The sequence below is a fragment of the Oncorhynchus mykiss genome, chromosome 16 (assembly GCF_013265735.2).
Source record: "Oncorhynchus mykiss isolate Arlee chromosome 16, USDA_OmykA_1.1, whole genome shotgun sequence".
Taxonomy (NCBI): domain Eukaryota; kingdom Metazoa; phylum Chordata; class Actinopteri; order Salmoniformes; family Salmonidae; genus Oncorhynchus; species Oncorhynchus mykiss.
The window spans coordinates 40115723-40141407 of NC_048580.1; the positions used below are offsets into that span (position 1 = coordinate 40115723).

The window sequence follows — 25685 nt, forward strand, 5'->3', positions numbered from 1 at the left end:
GTCAACACGGGCCAGCAGGTTTTCCTAATGTATGGTACACTCAGTGCATGTCATAATTATGTTACAATCAGAACAGCTTTACACACACAAACTGAAGATCAGGTCAGTAGGTTCTCACCAGGCTGGTATTGGTAGCGTTGTTGTCGTCTTCAGGCATGGGTAGGAACACAGCCAAGGCCACACAGTTGGCAAAGATGGTCAGCAGGATGATGATCTCAAAGGGTCTGGAGAGGACGGCTCAGGAAGACAACAACCAGGCAGATACACACAGGGCTAATATTGAAAAATATGAGACTGGACTAGACAGGAACATTGAGCTATTGAGAGATATGTTCTTGTTGTGGATTTCACTGGGATGCTTCCTGAGATATGACCTTGATGGTGAAAACAGTCAAGTGATTTCCTAATTTGTTTTGCGTCTGCATGTCCATGAACCGATTATTTTAAAATCGTACGCAGAAGAAGTTCTAAATGTAATTGAGTTGCTACTGGCAGCCTGCATTAACCCTGTTGGCCTTGAGATACTCAGCTAGCCTCTAAATCGAAATGCAGATTCGAGCCAATGTCATTTAAGTAGTTGAACATGTTGTTACTCCAACTTTGTGAAAGTGAAAAACGTAAACATTTTCACTTTTGTCAAAAACAACTTTATATCAAATTAGTGCCTTTGATTTGATAGCCTGCACATGCGCAGTTCGACGCGATTGACGTATTTCTGCGCATGAGCTTAGCTAGCTAACATCGCCTTGAAAACAAGTGTGATCCGGGATTTCTATTGGGGAAGCAGTTTCTGCCTATCTTTATACTGTACCGTCTTTGATTTTATGTCAACATGAAACACAATTTTAGCAAACTAAAACCGACTTCCTGAGCTTCAAATGGGCCATTGAGTCTTCACATAGGAATTAATGGTGTGAAATCATCAATCACTTTGTCCATATAAAGTTGGACCTGACTGAAAATAAATAATATAAAAACGAAATAAATATTTTTCATATAACTTAAACGAAATAAAAACTAGCAAATCAGGTCTGAAAACGAACTATAACGAAACTGAATTAAAAATAAAAACGAATATAAACGGACCATGAACCTGCTATAATCCTGCCGCCCTGCTCATTCCCACCTCTAAGTGGAGCTATGTCAGAAATCCCCTGCCAGCTCAGCAGAAGTGTCTCAGTGTGATGCCACAGGACAGCTGCACTACTGACCACCAGCCCAGAATATTATCAAACACTTTAAACACACTTTATACAAACTCAAATAAGTCCCACAAACTCAAATGAGTTGCCTATGATGATGCATTACTAAGGTCGGTCTCGTGCATGGTGTTGTGTCTGGCACATAGGAAAAGTCATTTTTACAAGTGTTGTAAAGAGTGTATAATTTTAGCTTCCATTTCTAGAACATTCTTCTGCTCCGAGTACCTGAGGCCTGGATTCTGTGAGCACAAAGTGATGTGTAAACAATCAAACTCTTATTTTACGGTTGAATGCAAAGAGGATGCTTCATCCTAACAACCGACAATGCCAAAACATGCCTGCAGAAAAACAAAAGTAGGTGCCATCTTTAATCTATGAATAGGACATCCTGTCAATTGGCAAATCATTTTATGAACCATAATCTATGATTGGCAACAAGCAGTGGATCTAAGAAATAACAATCTCCATCTCCACCATCAAAAGTCCTTTTGCCTCTGGCCAGGAGAAATAGTGTAGACGAATACTAGATGAAATCTAGATGATTTTTTTTTTACCAATGTAAAACCAGCAGACAGCTATAGTACGCGAGACTGATCCGAAAACAGGGTGGGACACCCCCAGAGTAGGAAAACATCCTTCAACAACCTGTCTTCAGGATCAAGCTGTCATAGACATCGAATAATGGGTGGAAAAGCCCCTCAGCTCAGACTATGGCAATTTGAAAGTGCACCCAATAACACAGTAGATGCCGTATATAATACCGTAGATATTATGGCTACTCAACTATATGATACTGGTAGAATATACAGTATATATATGGGCTAACTGTGCCCTAACATTTCAACAATGCTCTTTCCACATAAAAGCAGCCAAGTCAGCCAGACACTAATCACTAAATGAACTGGCTTCATTAACTGTTGGGTTTTTTAAATCGTGCAGGGTTAACCCGTGGATAAGCACTCCCGGACAGTGAAAAGACTGGGGTTACATATTTCACATAGACTCTGGGTGGGCAACCCAGGCAGGCTGCATAACAAATGTTTTAACACCTACAACAGTTCCTCAACAGAGATTTGAAAGAGGATTATAGACATGGCTGCGCTTAGGAACTAAATGCACCAGCTGGGAAGTTCCCTGTTCAACTATTCGTACACTTTTAGCATGGCAGGCAGATTGCTTTTGCATATGTACTTGGTCTAAAAAAAACATTTGGCAAGTGACACATTTAAAGTCTGTGAAATGTCCAAACGAGAGTGATACTGTAGAATAGAAGGTTCAACCACCAAGCACATAAATGTCCTGTAGAGAATATAGGCATGACATGAGTAGAGAGCATACAGAGAGTATAACACCTGACTTCGTCTCAGGCCTTAACAACTCCCGTGCCAACATATCCAACAAACACCGGGCTTCTCGGGTATTATCACTTAAATAAGTCACATGGAACATTTCTTTGACAGAATCAAAGAGCAAGAGTCAGGATTGTGTTAAAGAGCACAGGGTGCATGTGTGCGTGCATGCATTTCTGTGTACTGTACGGGCCCTGAAAGGATACTTCCACTCTACAATGTTAATGCAGGCTTTTCTGAAGGGGTTATTGAGAGTGAAGAAGAAGAGGGATCGGGCGGGGCGAGGGTTACCCCCTGTCGCCTGCATCTTCTTCAACTTATCCCTCTGCTTCCTCTTCAGCTCCTCTTCGTTCATGATGAACGACGTCAACGCAGCCATCGCCGGCTCACCGCTGGACGCCATACTGTCCTGCCCAGGACAAAGCTTCTAAATCCTGGGAAGATACGTCCTCTCCTCTAATCACCACCAAATATTCCAGAAACGGTTGTATCTGCTACACAACTTTGTGTTGTGACTCCACTGTAGCCCCACTTAAGTTCCAGAACTTCCACAATCATTAGTTTGTCAGTTCTGTGCTCTCTTCTCTTCTGCCTCCACTCTCTTCCCTCTCTCTCCTTCTTTCTGTCCTCCTGACTCTTGTCTCTCTCTCCCTCAGAGCCACAGGAACAGGGACAACACAGCGATCCACTTGGCCCAGGCTCCTGTTAGAGGAGTAAACTGCACCAGACCAGGAGAGGAAAACTTAGAGGAGCTGTCTCTGAGCTGCTTGAAGAACAGCAGCTGGCCCGGCCGCCTCCCTGATTTAAATATAGAGCGCCAAAGACAGACTGACTGTAGCCATGCTTGGGGATGGCTAACAGGCTGGAGGTGGAGGGCGGGGGGAATGACAGCAGGGGGGGGGGGGGGGGGGGGGGGGGAGTTGGGTGTAGGGGAGTAGAGGGGTAGCTAAGGGGGTTTTGGGGGGTGAGGGCGTGGGGGACGGTGTGCACAAGGAATGAAGGGGGAAGCACGATCAGTCAGGATAGAGGAAGTCCTCCTGAGGCAGCAGAAAAAACAGCCTGTACCCAAGAGAGACAGAGAAAGTGTGCAGCTGTCTCCTTACCGACTAGAGATCTAAAGAAGACACTAATCTGTGAACATGAAGAAGAGGAAAGAGGGAGGCCAGGAAGGAGGTACTTGTAGCAGCTCTAGCGGCATTTTCTGAACACATGAAAAAGAAGAGAGGAGAAAAGAGGGAGGAGATTGGGAGGAAAAGAGGTGTGGATGTTCTTTCTTGCCTTCAGTGGCCAGGGCAGGCTGACTTGTTGTGCTTCTGTGACACAGTGCAGATGGAGGAGTGTTTATACCATAGTACCAACCCAAACTAGTCTACAGTATAAACATTCTTCATCTGAACAGCACAGTGAGTTGGCAGGCAGGAACACAAAGGATGCATCCCAAATGCCACCCTACTCCCTATTTAGTGCGCTAGTTTTGACCTGGACCCTGGCCAAAAGTAGTGCAATATATAGGGAATAGGGCCATTAGCGACGATTAAGAGTCTCTCATGTTGTCATGATTTCTCTGAAGTGTTACGCAACATATTTACCTGTTTGACATTGATCTCGACACCATAATTCCACAGAACCCCTCTCCAGGATAGGGCAGGTGGCATGTCTAAACTGCATCAAAAGAACACCATTCACGACTTCTAACTTCCTATACCAAACAAAAAAAACAACACTACAACACACAAGCATTTAATTTAAACTTGTAAGGTTAATCATAAAGGCTGTGAAATAGCTTATCACAAGTCCTCTAGCTACTGCAACGTTGTTAAAAAGGACTGAGCTAAGTGTTCTGTTAACAAAATGTGCAGTTGGTAATTTTGTTCTTTGAAGTATTCCCCCCCAGGCCCAGCTAACATAGACAGGCCTAAATAAAATACCAAATGATGTGCTGCCATCTAGTGGTCATGAGTAATACAAGCACAACAGAAGACGAGGGATACGGCTTCAGAAAAAGGCAGTAAGCCATGCAAGTGACAACAAGGGCTCGAACGAATGAAGACAAAAGCGGCTTCAAACTACTTTAAACAGATTTCCCCAAACAACTTCAACGGGATATATATAAGCTCAAACAAGGCAACGTTTTTTATTTTATTGTTTTCCAAGCATGTTGTAGACAATTACATCAAACAAGACATTCTTTCAACAGTGCAAGATATGACAACTGTATTAAACAAATGTAATAGCCGATTCAAACGTATCAGTTGATGTCTTAAAAATCAACCGATCATTTTCACACGATGAAAATTATATTCAAAACAACGTCAATTAAAAAGAGTGCATCTGCATTTAAATACAACAGCTAAAAAACACACTAAGAAATAATATTTCAACAGACATCTTCATCATTCCGTAACATGTATGTCTGAGTAAAAGCAGCCCCCCCCCCCCCCCCCCCCCCCCCCCCCCCCCCCCCCCCCCCACCGCACACGCACAGCACATCAGTCCTCGCTAACAATGTGAGAAGCAATCCAACTGACTGCAATATTCCAATCCGGAATCATTCAAAGCCCTTTGGCATTCCCGTAATTCCAAAAACCATTAACCAGTGATTCTACATTTAATAACTACATTATAAAAGAGCGTTTTCAAGCCAAGCCATTCACATTCAGCTACCTCAGAGGTTTCAATAAACTCAAGTCTCCACTTCAGAGCCTCTCAAAACAAAGTCAGCAAAACTATGAATCATTATCACAAGGCTTAATAAAAACCAGAGGTACTGAGGTAGCTTCACAACACAACAATGCTACAATGAGGGTTGAAAATATATATATATTTAAAAGGTGCTTAAGCATATTAAGACATTCTGAAATCAGTCCTATTTTTTCAAGCGTTTTTTTTTTTTACGACGTCATTGCAATATATTGTTTCATTTAACGGTATACACCGAGTATAACAAACATTAGGAACACTTTCCTAATATTGAGTTGCACCCCCCACCCCCTTCTTGCACTCAGAACAGCCTCAAAGCGTTCCACAGGGATGCTGGCCCATGTTGACTCCTATGCTTCCCACAGTTGTGTCAAGTTGGGTGGATGTCCTTTGGGAAACTGTGAAGTGTGGAAAAACCCAGCAGCGTTGCAGTTCTTGACACAAACCGGTGAGCCTGGCACCTACCACCATACACCGTTTAAAGGCACAAATATTTTGTCTTGCCCATTCACCGTCTGAATGGCACACACACAATCGATGTCCCAATTGTCTCGAGGCTTAATCATCCTTCTTTAAAACTGTCTCCATCCCTTCATTCTACACTGATTGAAGTGGATTTAACAAGTGACATCAATAAGGGATCATAGCTTTCCCCTGGTCAGTCGGTGTCATGGAAAGAGCAGGTATTCTTAATGTTTTGTACACTCAGTGTATGACGCAGAGATGAAGATGCAACTTGCATTATGCTGTTTTGTTATACTCCTCATTTGGTACACATCTATCACATCTGTATTCTTTAGCTTTGGAGTCATGACTGCAACCACCATTTTGGAAACAAAGGACAATTTGGGCCAGCCATCATTCCAAACAGAATTACTGTACATAAGCTGTCCTAAAGGTGCTGGGAATGTATTGAAATGGCAAAGGAACTGAAATCCTGAACAACAACGATGTAGCTAATGACAGTATAACAGCAGCAGATGTGGACAAAGCTCAGGAGGTGACTAGCCTCTGATCTGAAGCCAGCCATTGGGGTTTAACTAAGCATCTTGTGTCGGTCAAAGACAGTCTTGCGCTGTTCCTGGACCTGCTTTTTCCACCGCTGCTGTGCCCCCTCGACCCTCTCCAGTACGGTGTTACTTCTGCCTCCCTGAGCAGCGCTGGCACCCTCAGGCTGCGGCCGCATGTCCTGTGAGGGGAGACAGAGACAGAGCACAGGACGTTACAGACACAGGACGTCACACACACACTCCTGTGTTCTTCAGCTGTTGACCTTCCCCGGTTAACCTCAACGAAGCTTGGCACCCTACAGCGGATAACTGGAAAAAGAGCTCCTGTATATATGTCTGACCTTCCAGAATTCAAACAGTTAAAGTAACTCATTCATTTGTGTGTGCCTATGTTTATTTAAAAAGGTTGGCCGACCTCAGAGTCCTCCTCGTTGTGAAGGGGCTGGATATAGGGGTCATGTTTACGGATCAGAGGGTCAACCAGCAGCAGGAACAACATGTAGAGGAGGAGGGAGCCCACCACTGACAGGTAGATGAGGATGGTCACCTGGGACAGAGGATATAATGCAGCTTTGATTACATTTCGAGAAAAGAAGGCCTTTGGCTGCTTTCTGAAATGCAAAGGCAAATATTAAAACATACGCAGGAATACAAAGAGAAGAAAATATGTATTATTACAAAAAAAGCAGAGGGAGAGGGATATTTCACACATTACTTCTATATTATAAATATATCATTTATTATAAACATTATTGGCAAATGCAGTATCTAAAAATGCATGGCATGTAAAAAAAGAAGTCAAATGGCCCATGAACACCAACATGTGAACTGCATAGGAGCATGTCAAATCTAGTGTCAAATTAAAGTTAAGAGTCCAGATATTTCTTTTAGAAATTAAGGCATATATACATTTTAGCAGCTATTTTCTATCCTAAATATTAAGAACAAGCAAAGGCTTGGATTTCTGGTCAGATGGAAAAAGGGTCTTAGAAAACGTCGACCAGAAAAAGTCTTAATAAGTATTAGAAATACATCAAAACACATTACTGTCGACCTAAAGACCCCTGCCAAATAATATCAACAGGTATATTTCGTTTTGGAGAAATGATTTACCTTGTGAACGTTTAAGAAACATTGCCCTGTGCCATGAAATTCCGTTACCAAAGATATTTTCTAATTTCTCTCCTTCATGAGGGAGCATAATCAAATCAAAGTTGATTTGTCACGTGCGCCGAATTCAACAGGAGTAAACCTTACAGTGAAATGCTTACTTACAGGCTCTAACTAATGGTGCAAAAAAGGTATTAGGTGAACAATAATGAAAGTTCACAGATGTATAATGAAAGTTCACAGATGTACCAAGTAAAGGTAGACCTACCAATTAGTTATAGTGCTTTTACTAATATATATGTATTTGGAATTAAGTGATTCAACTCATAATTCTGTTAACAAATTAAAATGAACAAAAATATAAAACGCAACCTTCAGCAATTCCAACAATTAAAGTTCCAGTTCATTAGGAAATCAGTCAATTGAAATAAATAAATTAGGCCCTAATCTATGGATTTTACATGACTGGGAATACAGATGTGCATTTGTTGGTCACAGATACCTTAAAAAAAAAAGTAGGGTCGTGGATCAGAAAACCAGTCAGTATCTGGTGTGACCACCATTTGCCTCATGCAGCGCAACACATCTCCACATATTGGCGGGAACTGAAATACGCTGTCGATCCATAAACATGCTCAATGGGTGACATGGCTGGTGAGTATGCAGGTCATGGAAGAACTGGGACATTTTCAGCTTCCAGGAATTGTGTACCGATCCTTGCCGTGCATTATCATGCTGAAACATGAGGTGATAAATGGCGGCGGATGAGTGGCATGACAACGGGCCTCAGGATCTTGTCACGGTATTGCTGTGCATTCTAAAATGCAATTGTGTTCGTTGTCCATGGGGCATTCTGTTCACAACGTTGACATCGGCAAACCGCTCGCCCACACGAGGCCATACATGCTGTCTATTCATCCATAGAAGAGACAAAAATGACAAGTAAATTCATCCAAAAATGACAAGTAAAAGCTAAGTCGCCCAGTAAAATCCTACTTGAGTAAAAGTCAAAGTATTTGGTTTTAAATATACTTAAGTATCAAAAGTAAATGTAATTGCTAAAATATACTTAAGTATCAAAAGTAAATGTAATTGCTAAAATATACTTAAGTATCAAAAGTAAAAGTATAAATAATTTAAAATTCCTTACACTAACCAAACCAATTTAAAAAATGTACAGATAACCAGTGGCACACTCCAACACTCAGACATAATTTACAAATAAAGCACTTGTGTATCGTGAGTCCGCCAGATCAGAGGCAGTAGGGACAGAGATTCTCTCTTGATAAGTGCGTGAATTAGACCATTTCCCTGTGCTGCTAAGCATTCAAAATGTAACGAGTACTTTTGGGTGTCAGAGATAATCTATTGAGTAGAAAGTACATATTTTCTTTAGGAATGTAGTGGACTTTTTATTCACTTGTATCTACTCTTCTCTGTGAAGACTAGGGCTGGGAATTGCGAATGGAACTCGTGACACAATGTTATCACAAAACTTTGGTGACGATACGATATGTATAGCGATTCTCAAGATGATCAATGTATTGTGATTCGATACTGTCATTTCATTGATGTTCTAAACAAGCTATATGATGAAAAATACAGGAGTTTTGGCTCAGGTACAGCCAACTAGCGCTAGCTAACGATACCTAGCAAAATTATTATTATTATCATCATCATCCTTTTGGGGAGGGGGAAATCAATACTTTGACTCAAAGTATTGATATAATATTGTCCAAAATAATGCGATATGTAACCAAATCAATATTTCCTCCATCCCTAGTGAAAACTGTCAATATCAATATATCCATAATGCCCAACATCAGTTATCAGTAAGCCAGCCATAATGTCCAACATCAGTTACCAGTAAGCCATCCATAATGTCCAACATCAGTTACCAGTAAGCCAGCCATAATGTCCAACATCAGTTGCCAGTAAGCCAGCCATAATGTCCAACATCAGTTACCAGTAAGCCAGCCATAATGCCCAACATCAGTTATCAGTAAGCCAGCCATAATGTCCAACATCAGTTACCAGTAAGTCAGCCATAATGTCCAACATCAGTTACCGGTAAGCCAGCCATAATGTACAACATTCGGCCATCACATACCTTAATGAAATTGTAATGAATTTTACTGATAAACATTAAGGTGTAAATAAAAAAAACATGCATTTCAGTACAATCTGGTTCTCTCATTATCTGGCATTTACACTTATTAGAGTTGGGCCTTACATACAGTACATGCTGTATGGATAGTTAGTGAATGTATTATTTTAGTCATGGTTTTGAACACCATGCTCCTATACCATTTCCTTTTTAGCATTACCATCTGTCAGTTTTTACCACAGTTGGGAATCTTCGGTTGCTCAGGTATGGAAATGCTGGATTCAAAGCATAAAGCGAACCACGACTGTATTTTAAAGGTTTCATAAAACAATTGTGCACAAGGGGGGGGGGGGGGGGGGGGGGGCAGAAACGTTCTCCAGAGAATCCGTAACATAAACCAAAAAACACAAAGAACAATAACCGTATTATAAAAGCTGTTCTGTTCGGTTCTCCCACAGCCCACGCCATAACATAACTTAAGGCTAGAAACCATCTTCTAAGTGGACAGTAAGTCCTTAGAAGTCACTTTCCACCATTGCTGAGTTACAATCGGTGACCATTAACCTCGGGAGAGTTATTTAAGAGGCAAAATTGTTCCTATGGGCACGTGGAATTTAACCACACCCAACATCAGTTGATGGACTGTGTGTAAGGGTCAGACCTCAGTACCTTGATGGTGTTGCTGCTGCGTTCTTCATACTTGCACTCACACAGCAGACAGTAGGCCTCCACATCATGGCCGGGCACTGGCATGGGCTCCACCACATGGAGGCACTTACTGGGGACCGATAAATACACATATTATGATGGATCCAAGATTACATTATGGACTGGGCCAAGATGTAGTCTGCATTCTTAGTTGAGCCTTTCCATGACTACCATAAACAACAAACGGAAATCTATTCATTTAAATCAAATCAAACATGCGCCGAATACAACAAGTGTAGACTTTACTGTGAAAAGCCCTTAACCAACAGTGCAGTTCAAGAAGAAAGTATTTGCCAAGTAGGCTAATGTAAAAAGTAATAATAAAAAGTAATACAATAAGAATAACGAGGCTATATACAAGGGGCACCGGTACCGAGTCAGTGTGCAGGGGTACAGGCTAGTTGAGGTAATCTGTATATGTAGGTGGGGGCGAAGTGACTATGCATAGGTAACAAACAAACAGCAAGAAGCAGCAATGTAAATTGTCTGGTGGCGATTTTTATGAATTGTTCAGCAGTCTAATGGCTTGGCGGTAGAAGCTGTTGAGGAGTCTTTTGGTCCTAGACTTGGCGCTCCAGTACCACTTGCCGTGCGGTAGCAGTGGAAACAGTTTATAACTTGGGTGACTGGAGTCTCTGACAATTTTATGGGCTCTCCTATGACACTGCGTATTATATAGGTTGTGGATGGAAGGAAGCTTTGCCCCAGTGATGTACTGGGCCGGACGCACTACCCACCAGGCGGTGATGCAACCGGTCAGGATGCTCTCGAAGGTGCAGCTGTAGAACCTTTTGAGGATCTGGGGGCCCATGCCAAATCTTTTCAGTCTCCTGAGGGGGAAAAGGTTTTGTCGTGCCCTCTTCATGACTGGCTTGGTGTGTTTGGATCATGATAGTTCTTTGGTGATGTGGAAACCAAGGATCTTGAAACTCTCAACCTGCTCCACTACAGCCCCGTCAATGTTAATGGGGGCCTGTTCGGCCCGCCTTTTCCTGTAGTCCACGATCAGCTCCTTAGTCTTGCTCACATTGAGGGAGAGGTTGTTGTCCTGGCACCACACTGCCAGTTCTCTGACCTCCTCCCTATAGGCCGTCTCATCGTTGTCAGTGATCAGGCCTACCACTGTTGTGTTGTCAGCAAACTTAATGATGGTGTTGGAGTCGTGTTTGGCCACGCAGTCATGGGTGAACAGGGAATACAGGAGGGGACTAAGCACAAACCCTTGAGGGGCCCCAGTGTTAAGGATCAGTATGGCAGACGTATTGTTGCCTACTCTTACCACCTGGGGGCGGCCCTTCAGGAAGTCCAGGATTCAGTTGCAGAGGGAGGTGTTTAGTCCTAGAGTCATTAGCTTAGTGATGAGCTTCGTGGGCACTATGGTGTTGAACGCTGAGCTGTAGTCGATGAACAGCATTCTCACATACAGTTGAAGTCGGAAGTTTACATACACTTAGGTTGGAGTCATTAAAACTCGTTTTTCAACCACTTCACAAATTTCTTGTTAACAAACTATAGTTTTGGCAAGTCAGTTAGGACATCTACTTTGTGCATGACAAGTAATTTTTCCAGCAATTGTTTACAGACAGATTATGTCACTTATAATTAATTCACTGTATCACAATTCCAGTGAGTCAGAAGTTTACATACACTAAGTTGACTGTGCCTTTGAACAGCTTGGAAAATTCCAGAAAATAATGTAATGGCTTTAGACGGTTCTGATGGGCTAACTGACATCATTTGATTAAATTGGAGGTGAACCTGTGGATGTACAGTTGAAGTCGGGAAGTTTACAAACACTTTAGCCAAATATATTTAAACTCAGTGTTTCACAATTCCTGACATTTAATCCTAGTAACAATCCCCTGTCTTAGGTCAGTTAGGATCACGTTTGACCCAAGTTAAACAATTTAAAGGCAATGCTACCAAATACTAATTAAAATAAAAGCTCAAATAAATAATTCTCTCTACTATTATTCTGAAATTTCACAGTCTTAAAATAAAGTGAAATGTCAGAATAATAGTAGAGAGAATGATTTATTTGAGCTTTTATTTCTTTCATCACATTCCTAGTGGGTCAGAAGTTTACATACACTCAATGAGTATTTGGTAGCATTGCCTTTAAATTGTTTAACTTGGGTCAAATGTTTCGGGTAGCCTTCCACAAGCTTCCCACAATAAGTTGGGTGAATTTTGGCCCATTCCTCCTCACAGAGCTGGTGTAACTGAGTCAGGTTTGTAGGCCTCCTTGCTCGCACACACTTTTTCAGTTCTGCCCACAAATGTTCTATAGAATTGAGGTCAGGGCTTTGTGATGGCCAATCCAATACCTTGACTTTGTTGTCCTTAAGCCATTTTGCCACACTTTGGAAGTATGCTTGGGGTCATTGTCCATTTGGAAGACGCATTTGCAACCAAGCTTTAACTGAGATGTTTCTTCAATATACCCACATCATTTTCCTCACTCATGATGCCATCTATTTTGTGAAGTGCACCAGTCCCTCCTGCTAGCAAAACAGTTCTGTAGTGTAGCGTCCTCTGACCACTTCCGTATTGAGCAAGTCACTGGTACTTCCTGCTTTAGTTCTTGCTTTAAGCAGGAATCAGGAGGATAGAATTGTGGTCAGATTTGCCAAATGGAGGGCGGGGGAGAGCATCTCTGTGTGTGGAGTAAACAGGATGTTTTTTGTTTTTTTTGGTATGGAACTTGAAATCCACCACCCCTAGATTGGAAGACTGGACTGTGAATTCAGCATTATGTGCATTCACATGTTATGCACTAGACAATCGCTCACCAATCTTTCTGGGAGACATTCCTGCTGTAAATGTGTCCGGTGATGTTCCTGTAGGGTGGACAGATACACTTGCAGCGCACATCTTCAAAACTCTGAGAATATAGAGAAGGTCTTTATTACTATACAGTGACATGTGCATTATCAAATAAAATGACAGCAGCAGCAGTATACACTAGCTTAGGTCTATTTGTGCTGTCTTGTCAACGCCATTGCTGTAATTGTCATTTGTCACGCCAAATGCTGTAGGCCATCACAGCAATGCAGAGCTGCCAACTCTCACACATTGGCTGTGAGACACATGCGCTTGACCCTCTTCTCACGGCACATCTCTAATATCTCACGTAATTGAAAAGTACTGCTTTTATTTTCCTAATTCGTCCATTATAGTCAGCGCATTAACTTTTCAACTGTGCTCCAAATCGTTTTGAAATCGGAGCATCTGCGCCTGCAGGTTAACATCACGAGCAGAACCTCTAACATCATCCTGTCTTGCCACAGCACTATGAACCGCGGAACATTGAAGCATAGGATTGGTCTCGTTATGTTAGGGATCAAGTGGATTGGATGCATGTTTTAGAGAAACGCCCCTCAAGATTAGAGTGGAACTGAATGGAAAGAGAGAACTTTATCCACTGAGTTTACATAAGTAGAAACAATAGTAGCACGGTAGAGCTGTTTAATGTACAATGTCAACAAAATGAGGCTGCTGTTGCTCCCGCCCCTATTGCAGAATGCAGCCTTTTGACAGCATGTTAAATCCACACTTGCATTAGTCCCCTGGTTTGGTGATTGACATTTAGGCTGTGCCAACAAAAAGGCAGCAGCAGACAGACCTACAGTATGTTTTAGCAGGGAATTTCGGGCAGGGTGACCTGATTTTATTCTACAGAGGGGACAATAAATATAAACATTATTTGGTTAGGGTTTAGATTTATGTAATCTTGTTTCCATTAGTTTTTATTATCTATTTACTTTATTTAGTCTGATCAGTGGAACAATTATCCTGCTTAACAATGGGCTAAAATATAGGGTTGATTCGTGTGCTTGACAGCAAAACACTGCTGTTATTCCCCACACTTGTTTTATTATTCCACTTCAACACTTTTTTTCCAGTGTAATCACATATTTAAAATATTTGAAAATGATTAATATTAAATCATGTATTTTTCAGCCATTAATGGACCGTTTTGATTGAGTCATACAAATCGTCACCGGATATTATATGCTCCAGGAATCAAATAACATTTGAGACATTTTAGGGGGGACTCACAACTCATAAAACACATATTGCATCTATGTAGAGTGAGACGATGACAATGATATTAAACTAGAAGGAATAAACCACCTGAATATTGAAATTCATTAGACTTTTATTGAAGGTTGGGTGATTTTGAGAAATGAATTGTTATAACAAGAACATTTTCAAAACACCCAACACTTGGGGAAACATTAGGGGTGGTCAACCCTCCCGGAGAGCAAGCAGGATTTTCGATCAGCCCTATTTTAAAGAGATAGTTTACCTAAATTACCTTGAAAGCAGTCTATGGACAAGGAGAATACAATCTTACCCACTGCCATAAACCATTAATATTAGTATTTACTGTACAGAGTTTTGGTGTAGTGGTAACACTCGCCGGCACATGTCAGATACAACTTTTCACATGAGAACAGGGACCAATCCCTGCATCCAACCTTCCCATTTTCCTGTCTCCCCATCTCATTTAATTACTGTCTGAATAAAGTGTCAAACAGCCAGATAATTATTAAAAAAATATTATAATAATAATAATGTGCATACTCAACGTAACAGTTGTCCTAAAATAAATTATCTTCCACTCTGGTCATAGGCCTAAACCATGTCAGAATATGTAGAATTGCAGGAAATTAGCTTTACAACAGGACCCCCCCAGACCCCCGTCTAGGGGTTGTGCCATTGGGCAATGAAATCCACATAGCAAATATCCCACAAAGCTTTCTTCAAAAGTTGCCAGCAATGGAATTGGCAAGACAGCAGAAACGGATTTGGGACTCAGGCTAGAATACACCAGAGCTGATGGTCCTGGAATTGATATACCTTACTAGCGTGTGCAAAGGAGATGGCGTCACTGAGCAGTACAACCAGCAGGCCGACTAAAAGGGACCTGGAAGTCTGTTCTCTCCTGGACGACATACTAACAGACAGACCCGCCAGGTAGCAACCTCCTTACCCTGGACTGGAGGAAGAACACTACCCTATATGAGGAGGAAGAGGGCACACACGCACCCACAAACACACTCTTTATGGCAAATCTTAGTTAGTTTAGTTACATGTTAGTTAGTTACATAGCTTGATACTACATATCATTCCATTAAGTTGTCTCCCACATGTTCTCTCTGGCTACATTTTGAAATAAACAAATTAATTTACAACTGCTGTCAACAGTGATACAGCAACAACAGCTAGCAAGCTGTCAACAGGGCCTAAAATGGAAGCTAAAGTCGAAGACATTCGTGCCATTGATGTATGTGTGTATGTTGCAAATTAAACAGAAAAAAATACCACACCAGCGATATACTTATTAGCAAGTAAATACCTTGGAAACGTTATTTATTTCATACGCACATACCACAAGATGACTTCATCTGTTCTTCTTCAGTGGTGTTAACCGTCGTTGGCAACAACTTCAATGGTGCCACCTACTGGGTTGGAATAAAACATTTAAAAAGTGTGACCTACTAGGATCCCTGGCATTATACAATTTGTGTACATCATTGCATGCGATTTGATGTCTATTGGGAAAAAGCCTCAGTCCAGTGTGTGTAATCTATTGACAAATGTGTGTCCTCTGACTGACTAAAATGTGTATCCTCTCTCGCTCTGGTGGAAAGTATATATGCTTCTTCTTCTTGACCCGATCAATAGCTTTATTTCCTGGTAGTCATATCAATATCATATAGAGTCATGTATAAAGAAAACTGTATTACATTATGAAAGCCGATCTAATAAAATGGAATAATCTTGCCATAAATCTCACAGGTAGAAAAAAACTCTACAGAATGACATAGCTGACAAAGTTTTGGTATTTACTTTCGGTAATACCAATTACCCCACCACAGACATTCTCTTAAAAAAGTACACTCGTTCATAACATACTTTACATGGGAAAATAAAATGCATAGAATAAAATGGAAAGTTTGACATCTTCCTAAGTCTGAGGGTGGTTTTACCCTTCCAGACATGGTATTGTATCAACCTGGCACCCAAGGCTTTTACTTGAGACATATTGTTAAATGCACTAAAGAGGAACAATGGGTACATATTTGAAGATGCTCGTGCTCAACCCGAGAATATTTTTTTTACGTGTCTATCTTCAAAGGCTTAAACTGAGAACATGAACAACTTCATAGTTAAGAACACTATAACAACATCGAAGACAATGAAAAAATTTAGTAATTTTCGACTGACCAAGATATCACGAAATTTTGATTTAAAATCTTTTCTCAAATTCTACTGCACAACAGCAGAGTCGTCTTAAGTGTAAAACGAATGACTCAATAATCTATGCATTCTGGGAACGATATAAAGAGCAAAATAAGTAATTGGGATAGAAAGTTGTATTACTGTATTACAATGTAAACATACTTTTAATCCGTCTGAATGCCTATTTAAATATATGGTATGTGGGGGCGTAGTGAAATATCCAATGGGCTAGATGATTCTCTTCTAATCACTGATCTTGAAAAAAAATGTATACTAACAAATTGGATATCAATCAATCCGCCATCATTAACATAATGGAAAATATATATATTAAAATGGGCGACCGAGAAAAACAATTAGGTACAATTTCAGGACAAGCGGCAAACAATAACGCAGGCACTTATGGCTGGGGGGTGAGAACATGTGGGTCTGGGCAGGTGAGATGTAGTCATTGTTTGTGTGCGTCTGTAAGTTGTTGTTCATATGTATACCTTTGTATCTGGAGTGGAGAAAAAAAAAAGTATTCTAAAAAAAAATCTAAGATGAATATCTCTATAGTGAGCTACCCACCCTAGACCCTAGGCTACCCTTAATAAGCCATACACACCAATAATGCACACAAGCAACTGAAAGGGCAGTTGGAGACACGGATACTTCCGTAACGAGCTATGTTATCCGTGTGAACGCTACTCTGTATTCTTTGCTTGTCATCCTCTTTCTCGCCACCTGAATCTGTCCTGTGTTTTTTTTATTACGTTGAGATTCCCTCTTGACCTATTGGAGGGTCTTCTTGACCTGAGGACGAAAGGTCAAAATGCTGCACACTTCAGATTCAATACAGCTGCATTGTTGGGGAGTTATACAGTTCAAGAGTGCAACCCCCTTCCCACCTTTCCTATGTCATACATGTGTTAAGTAAGTACTGAGTACAGTGGACATCATGGTGCATTCCTGGTATCAGCCCCAAAACATTGAATCCAATATCCTGCTTTCACGAGTCTTTCTCGGCAGAATGAGGCTGTGAGAAATTACGCTTCACCAGCTCTGCCATTATTAGCCTCTTCTCTTCAGCAGTAACCCTTCCTGTCTCCTGCACAGTGAGGGTCTTTACACCCAAAGGCTAATTGTCTGTTTAAGGACACCGACCTCTGCCCACTGAGGCATACAGTCACTGGCCTTTCATCACCTGAAAGGTCAGAACAGAACACTCAGAACCATCATACGAGTTTAGATCGTCTTTCCATTTCAATGGTCTAAATAGAATGTAAGAACATCTTTTGAATATCCACCAAGAAGCAAAAGCGTACAGGACATTTTTTGTTGTAGCAAAAAGTAGTCAGTTTGACCACTAGGTGATGCTAGTTGCACTAGGTTCCAAGTCCACAGTCACTGACTGGGCCCAGTGGCATAAGCTCCTCCATTGTGATACGGATACTTTATAATAGGGCTCATCCCTGTAGTAGGATGTGAGAGGTATTGAGGAAGAATATCAGCTTTCAATATGCCTTGATGTCTAACGACCAGCTATTGTATGTTCTTGGAACCTCCAATTCAATCAATTGCACATATTCATGTAACCTTTACAACTGATTAAATCACAGATATTCTCAGGACTGTTAGATATTGTGCATCAATTTGGAATATAGGGCTTGCTTGACAAAATGAAAAGAAAGGCTGTTAAGATTTGTTGTGAAATGAATGTTCCAATTAGAAACACAATATTGTAGCCTACCTTTTTCTCTGCCTTTTCACTACTCCTCACTCCACCTCTCCCACTCCCTCCAGTACTACTTCTAACCATTCTTATTTTTGACCTTTACCTTTACATCTTCTGTAGTTCCTAAAGTGGAGTCCTCTCTTTCTCTCTATCATGTTATTGCAGAGTACACTGTTTGAATAACAAGACAACAACACCGGTAAGTGATACTTCCCCACTCTCCTCTCCTCTCCTCTCCTCTCCTCTCCTCTCCTCTCCTCTCCTCTCCTCTCCTCTCCTCTCCTCTCCTCTCTTCTGCTCTCCTCTCCTCTCAAGTGATGTGCTTAGGGTAGTATGACTATCACTATTCTAATAGACACAAGGTAATTATGGTGGTTGGTGCCTTGACTGTGTGTGCATGTGTGTGTGCGTGTGTACGTGCTTGGGATTCCTGACATTTCTATTCTAATAGATACACACTGTAATTACATTGGTGGCTAGGAGGCAGCAGAGAGTGGTGATCCATCGACCAGGGACAACACAAAACTATAAATCACAACGCTATGGTTCCGCCCTCCCAACTGTAGCCGAGCACGCTCGGCGAGAGAGCAATCCTGCCAACCTGGGTTTGCACATTTGTCTTCATCAAGTAGTAGGGTTGTTTTGGGCATGACTGAATTTGCTGCCAGTGCCATGGTTATCAAACATGGAGTTATTTTAGCAACTGCTGCTTTAGACCTTATTCAAAGCTTAATGTTCTACCATAGAGCACTTAACAGAGCACTTCATACAGTACCAGTTTAAAAGTTTGGACACACCTACTTTTCTTTATTTTACTATTTTCTACATTGTAGAATAATAGTGAAGACATCAATACTATGAAATAACACATGTGGAATCATGAAGTAACCAAAAAAGTGTTAAACAAATCAAAACATATGTTATATTTAAGATTCTTCAAAGTAGCCACCCTTTGCCTTGATGACAGCTTTGCACACTCTTGGCGTTCTCTCAACCAGCTTAAACGGGTATGCTTTTCCAACAGTCTTGAAGGAGTTCCCACATCTGCTGACCACTTGTTGGCTACACTACTAAAATAGTACAAATAAAGAAAAACCCTTGAATGAGTAGACGTGTCCAAACGTTTGACTGGAACTGTACATTTGAATGATAGATTTCATTGAAAATGCTAAAGGCTTCCGCAAACCCAGGGGGACACCACAACATGATGTTGTGAAACCCTATGGATCGAAGAAGTACAGCTACTTTCTAATTTTGGTTTATATAAACTGTGAATCTCTGTAACCGTAGAAGCCCCATGGATCATTCTGGGAAAGCCTGAACTATAGAGGTGTTAGTGAGAGATCATTCCAAATTAACAGCCGATAAAAAGAAAACACTGGCTCAGTCTGAGAACTACTGTTGTTCTGTTGTTCTGTTGTTGAGTACGAGACAGCTGGTGGTATTCTCCTGCCTCGACTGAGAAGACAGCTGTCAATCACATACCCACCTGAGCCCAGGGAGAGGAGGAGGGGGAGAGGAGGAGGGAGAGGAGGAGGTGTCTGGTGAGTGTGGCGCCAAGAGAAGAGGTGAGGCGAGTGCACCTGAAATAGATGCAGAGTAGTAGTTGAGGTGGCAGCTCCTCCAGCCTGGCCTGCCTCTAAGGGACAGAGATGCTCGGTGAGGAGACTGACCACTGGAGCAGAGCGGGATATTGAGCCAGACAGAATTTGAAACCCTAGGAGCTACCATGACACATGATGGACACACGCACGGACGGACGTGCACACACACACACACGGATGGACGTGAGTGCGTGCACACATAAAGACACGCACGCACGCACGCACTCACACAAACAAACACACACACTCTCTCTCAGACACACACACACACACACACACTCCATCCCACCACCTCCACACATAGAGACCCTGGTCCCTCCACTGTTTTCCTTAAGCAGCGTATGTTTTTTTGGGGGGGAATGGAACCGATTTACATGTGCAAATGTCAGTCAGTCAGCTCCCAGCAATCACGGAGGGGTGAGACATGGACTGAATAAAACAGCAGCTCAGTGCCCTGTGTTCTGGGGTCACAGCCTTCTAAAGTGATGACAGAAATCTCTCCCCAACGACCATACACACACACACACACACACACGGACAGACGGAAGCACATGCACACACGCATGTGCGTATGCACTCGCTCATACAGGCACATACGCTCCATGCACATGCACGCACACACTTGTAACTCTCTCACCCACACATGGACGCATGCACACACACACACTCTCTTTTTCTCTCTCTCCTCTCTCTCTCTCTATTTATCTCTCTCCTCCTCCTCCTCTCTCTCTTTCTCTCTCTCTCTCTCCCCGTTGGGTATCAACAATCATCCACACTGTATAAACAGTGTCATAAAACAAAAACACAACTAAACAATGACATTTTCATAGACGTCCCCCAAGTCGATGCTAATCCCTGCCTGTAATAAAAACACCCACACGCACGCACGCACGCACGCACACACAGACACACACACACACACACACACACACACACACACACACACACACACAGAGAGAGAGAGAGAGGGAGACATTAGAAACCATTCAGGAGAGTAGATAAAGATCATCATCAAGAGATGACAGGAGAGACATGGAGAGGTAGAGGATAGAGGGGAGAACTGATCCCTCTCTCCGTCCATCTGACCTGCGCTACCTTTCTATCATTGTCAAAGTGAGACACCGTACATCATCGGACCAGAGCGCTCATCGCTCCTCTACACCTCAGCTGGGACCAGGACATGACAAGGATAGACGGTGCTGTCCAACAAACACAATCAACAGATTTAAGCACGTAAACGTGACATATTGGACACTTTAAATAACATAACAATTGATGTTATTATAATTTATAAACTATGCATGCTAACTGTATTATTCTGTGTTTTAATGATCCTTTAGAAGCGTTGTTAGTCAGTTGTTTCCCTGAAACTACCACACGAATTACCATAATTACCATAGTGTATATGCAACCATCCATGCACTTTATCCTCTTAAGATTTATATTGACAAATACTATTGATTGGTGAGGCTAAATCCCGTAGCACGCTATTATGTATCAATATGATGTGTCTTTCTATTGTAACCATGTATGTAAAGATGTCAAATGTTTAGGAAGAAGGCTACTCTTCCTGTGTCTCTCAAATTTCTGAAGCTTTAATGGAATGTAAAGAGAACACAGGTGAATTGGGTATCAGTAATGCAATGGATCGTTTCCATGGAGATGTCAAGACAGTGTTGCCTTGTTAATGCAGCCCCTGACATGCAGGATCACTAGCGATGCCTTGTAGGGAATGTACAGCATGTACTGTTTTCTTCCACCGTCTGCTATTGTACCCTGACACGTTGTGTGCTTCACTGATGCAGCCATTAGTGATTCTCATCCAAGGAACTTGAGTTCGTTTTCAAAGGATCCGCAAAAAAAAAAAAACAAGGGAAGAACTGAAAACAGCAAAATATCATCAGTGCGCCTCAAAATATTGGACATAAAAATGATGTAACGACAGCCCAAACTGTGGAACGGACAAGTGCCTCAATGGCCAGTGGTTTGACCTGATGCTGTGGTGGTACCAAGGGCATCGGGAAGAAGAGGAGGACATGAGGGATTATTTGGTGATTTATGGTTGAGATTTAACGATAAATGGTGGCAGCCAACAATGACACTCTCCTTTTTACTGCATATCCCTTCTCCCCCTCCTCCCTTGCCTCGTCGTCCTCTTCCGTCTCCCCCTCTTCCTGCCTCCCCCAACCCCTCTGTCTGTCTTTTCCCTCCCTTCACACCAATAAGTTCATACACTGAACAAAAATATAAATGCAACATAACAAACTCAAGGAGTTTACTGAGATAGAGTTTATATAAGGTAATCAGTCAATGGAAATACATTCATTAGTCCCTAATCTATGGATTTCACATGACTGGGAATACAGATATGCATTTGTTGGTCACAGATACCTTACAGAAAAATAAGGTGTGGATCAGAAAACCAGTCAGTGTCTGGTGTGACCACCATAGGGGCGGCAGGTAGCCTAGTGGTTAGAGCGTTGGGCCAGTAACTGAAAGGTTGCAAGATCGAACGCAAGATCGAATGTTGCATTTATATTTCTGTTCAGCGTACTTGCAGTTACTTTTTGGAGTCCTCAGTCGTCCTAACATGTTCAATACACTGCTTTTAAAAACACTGTGGTTGATGTTGTTTGATTCTCTCTCTGTTTAATTCATCACTGTTGTGTATAGAGTAAGCTAACGACACGACATAAAGCCCACCAAGTACTTATGTTGGACGGCACACCTTTCAGAAGGTCTGAAATGACATTATATTCCCTAGTGCACTAATTTTGTCTCAGTACTTTTCTGCTTGACCAAAGTTAAAAGTAGGGCACTGTGTAGTAGGGAATGCTGATTTTAGACCCATATTTACTTCAGGGTTTTGCCTTTCATCCTGTTCCTATCAGGAGACATTTCCTCTCTGTCTAATTGTCATTCCCTGAACTGGCTGATTAGGGATCAGAGATGGACTTCCCAGTGTAAATGCTGCTTGCATTATTCATTCTAGCCAGTCTGCCTGTCAGGGGTGTGTGTGTGTGTGTGTGTGTGTGTGTGTGTGTCGCCAGGCCCCTCAACATGAATAATTGATCGGATCTGATTAAAGTTTTGCCATGATTACCCCCTCACCTCACCTCTCCTGGTTGATGAAATGACACAACACCTGCCTGTGTTCACATCCCTGTCTCTTCAAGTTGTTCCCTTCATCCCCTCAATCAAGCTAGTTTCAATTAAAAAAGGGTGTTAAAGTAGCTCTGTTTTCCGATTGTTTCTGTGGTTATATGAAAGACAGTTACTTGTCTGCAGTGCCTCCTTTTCATTTGGTTCCTCCCGCAGTAACACAATTCAGGCCAATAAAGAACCCTGATTGGACTAGTGCTGAACAACAACTATATTTTCCTCCAACTGCTTCCGAATGATGAATCCTTAGACGCCGATAGACGGAGCATCAGTGAAAACTGTAATTGTCTGATACACTGAAACACTTAAACGAACACTTTAACAAGGTTCCATTGAGAGCAAACCTTGATCACCTTGACTCTCCTGTCTGCCTCTGCGCGTCATCCATTCCCTCCCTTGTCCACTCCACACATTCTGCTCATTTTGTAGTTGGATCACTTCTCACTCTCTCCTCTCGTAACCTTCAAAGCCCAACTAAGTATGTCACTTTGATCTGTCTTCCAGAGCCAAGGAACGAAATGCATGACAGAGACTGTCTTCAGGAGGGAGAGATGGAGGGAGGGAGGGACGGAGGGAGGGAGAGCAGAGTGACAAGTAATGACCGTGGCTACAAGCTGTGACCTTTGGAATGATCAGGGAAGCATGACTACCAGGCCCCACGTTACAGACGAGGAACAATTTGGGGGAGAGGAAGAGGAACGAACAAAGATTTTGTGTGTCTGGTTAGTGGACGTCGTGGTAGAGATGATTGATGGGATAGCATTTCTATGCCATTTTCCCTTATAAAGAAGACAATAGATGACATGCACCTCAACCGAGTATTAGAAATCAGAGGTGAATATATCACGTTGATGGGACTGTTCATGTTGATCTGATTGGCATGAGAACAGAGTGTACAGGACTAGAGCAGGACCGGTGATAAGTGAGATGAGCGGAAAGGAGAGGTAAAGGGAGTACTTGTCCAGCCCAAGTCCCTGGTGAGGAGCTTTCAAGTCGCTAGTCTTCCCGTCTGCCCTGTCAGGCCTGAACAAACACCTGTCACACACGCAACCACACCACCCAGCAGCAGCATCACACAAGGCTGGCCTGGGCCTCACCCAGGGCCAGTTCCAGGCATAAGCGATGTAAGCTGTTGCTTGGGGCCCCTGGCCGCTAGAGGGCCCCCGACACAATATATACAGTGCCATCGGAAAGTATTCAGACCCCTTGAATTTTTCCACATTTTGTTAGGTTACATCCTTATTCTACAATGTATTCAATAGTTTTTTCCCTCATCAATCTACACACAATACCCCATAACAACAAAGCAAAAACAGGTTTTTAGAAATGTTTGCTAATTTATATATTTTAAAAAAACTGAAATGTCACATTTACATAAGTATCCAGACCTTTTACTCAGTGTAACGATTCTCGTTGGTGGAAGGAGAGGAGGACCAAAATGCAGCGTGGTAAGTGTTCGTCATATTGTAATTGAAAAACTGAACACTACACAAAATAACAACAAAGAGAAAACGAAATAGTTCTGCCAGGTGAACGGACACTAAACAGAAAGGAAACACCCACAACCAACATGGGGGAAACAGGCTGCCTAAGTATGATTCTCAATCAGAGACAACGAACGACACCTGCCTCTGGTTGAGAACCATACTAGGCCAAACACATAAATATAACAACATAGAAAATAGAACATAGACTACCCACCCCAACTCACGCCCTGACCAACCTAACACAAAGACATAAAAAAGGAACTAAGGTCAGAACATGACACTCAGTGCTTTGTTGAAGCACCGTTTGCAGCGATTATTTACAGCCTCGGGCCTTCTTGTGTATGACACTACAAACTTGGCACACCTGTATTTGGGGAGTTTCTCCCATTCTTCTCTGCAGATCCTCTCAAACTCTGTCAGGTTGGATGGGGAGCGTCGCTGCACAGCTACTTTCAGGTCTCTCCAGAGATGTTTGATTGGGCTGGGTCACTCAAGGACATTCAGAGACTTGTCCCGAAGCCACTACTGTGTTGTCTTGATTGTGTGCTTAGGGTCATTGTCCTGTTGGAAGGGGAACCTTTGCTCCAGCATCAAGGATCTTGCTATACTTTGCTCCGTTCATATTTCCCTCGATCCTGACTAGTATGTCAGTCCCTGACACTGAAAAATATCCCCACAGCATGATGCTGCCACCACCATGCTTCACTGTAGGGATGGTGCAAGATTTCCTCCAGATGTGATGCTTGGCCTTCAGACCAAAGAGTTCAATCTTGGTATCATCAGACCAAGGAATCTTGTTTCTCATGGTCTGAGAGTCTTTCAGTGCCTCTTGGCAAACTCCAAGCGGGCTGTCATGTGCCTTTTCCTGTGGAGTGGCTTCCATCTGGCCACTCTACCATAAATACCTGATATGTGGAGTGCTGCAGCAATGGTTGTCCTTCTGTTAGGTTCTCCCATCTCTACAGAGGAACTATGGAGCTCTGTCAGAGTGACCATTGGGTTCTTGGTCACCTCCTTCAAGATTAGGGAACTCCTTCAAGAATGTTGGAAAAGCATTCCTCGTGAAGTTGGTTGAGAGAATGCCAAGAGTGTGCAAGGCTGTCATCAAGGCAAAGGGTGGCTACTTTGAAGAATCTAAAATCTAAAATCTATTTTGATTTGTTGAACACTTTTTTGGTTACTACATGATTCCATATGTGTTATTTCAAAATAGCTTTTAAAAAAAAAAAACTTGAATGAGTAGGTGTGCCCAAACTTTTAGATTGGTAGTTGGTCTA

General features: G+C 42.1%; 2 protein-coding genes across 6 annotated transcripts in view; both read right to left on the bottom strand.

The window, feature by feature from the left end:
- The window catches only part of LOC110491948 (dihydropyridine-sensitive L-type skeletal muscle calcium channel subunit alpha-1), a 38381-nt gene extending 35033 nt beyond the window's left edge, over positions 1 to 3348 (bottom strand). For both annotated transcript variants that reach the window (XM_036946860.1, XM_036946859.1), the window contains exons 1-2: positions 2758 to 3348; positions 119 to 224 (exon numbers count right to left, since the gene is read on the bottom strand). In XM_036946860.1, coding sequence (XP_036802755.1) covers positions 119 to 224; positions 2758 to 2954 — 303 coding nt within the window. In that variant the 5' untranslated portion in view covers positions 2955 to 3348. The remainder of the gene's footprint in view (positions 1 to 118; positions 225 to 2757) is intronic.
- Positions 3349 to 5432: 2084 nt separating this feature from the next.
- LOC110491951 (transmembrane protein 9) lies at positions 5433 to 15686 on the bottom strand. 4 transcript variants are annotated; one of them, XM_021565843.2, is made up of 6 exons: positions 15585 to 15686; positions 15053 to 15210; positions 12979 to 13070; positions 10148 to 10256; positions 6677 to 6808; positions 5433 to 6440 (listed from the first exon to the last, which is right to left on the bottom strand). In XM_021565843.2, the coding sequence occupies exons 2-6, from the start codon at positions 15146 to 15148 to the stop codon at positions 6288 to 6290; spliced, it is 582 nt and encodes a 193-aa protein (XP_021421518.1). In that variant the 5' UTR covers positions 15149 to 15210; positions 15585 to 15686; the 3' UTR covers positions 5433 to 6287. The 4 variants fall into 4 exon arrangements, with proteins under 4 accessions (XP_021421518.1, XP_021421520.1, XP_021421521.1 ...); XM_021565845.2 differs by having other exon boundaries at positions 15581 to 15664; XM_021565846.2 differs by having other exon boundaries at positions 15053 to 15191; positions 15585 to 15649.
- Between the last annotated feature and the right edge of the window lie 9999 nt (positions 15687 to 25685).

What these genes read in the sequence shown, in the direction of transcription:
- LOC110491951 (XM_021565843.2), bottom strand. Translation starts at nt 15,148, where the DNA reads ATGTCGTCCAGGAGAGAACAGACTTCCAGGTCCCTTTTAGTCGGCCTG. An exon ending in AATGTCTCCCAGAAAGATTG is followed by an intron (nt 10,257 to 12,978) that starts GTGAGCGATTGT and finishes ATCGGTCCCCAG; the next exon opens with TAAGTGCCTCCATGTGGTGG. An exon ending in GCAGCAGCAACACCATCAAG is followed by an intron (nt 6,809 to 10,147) that starts GTACTGAGGTCT and finishes CCTCTGTCCCAG; the next exon opens with GTGACCATCCTCATCTACCT.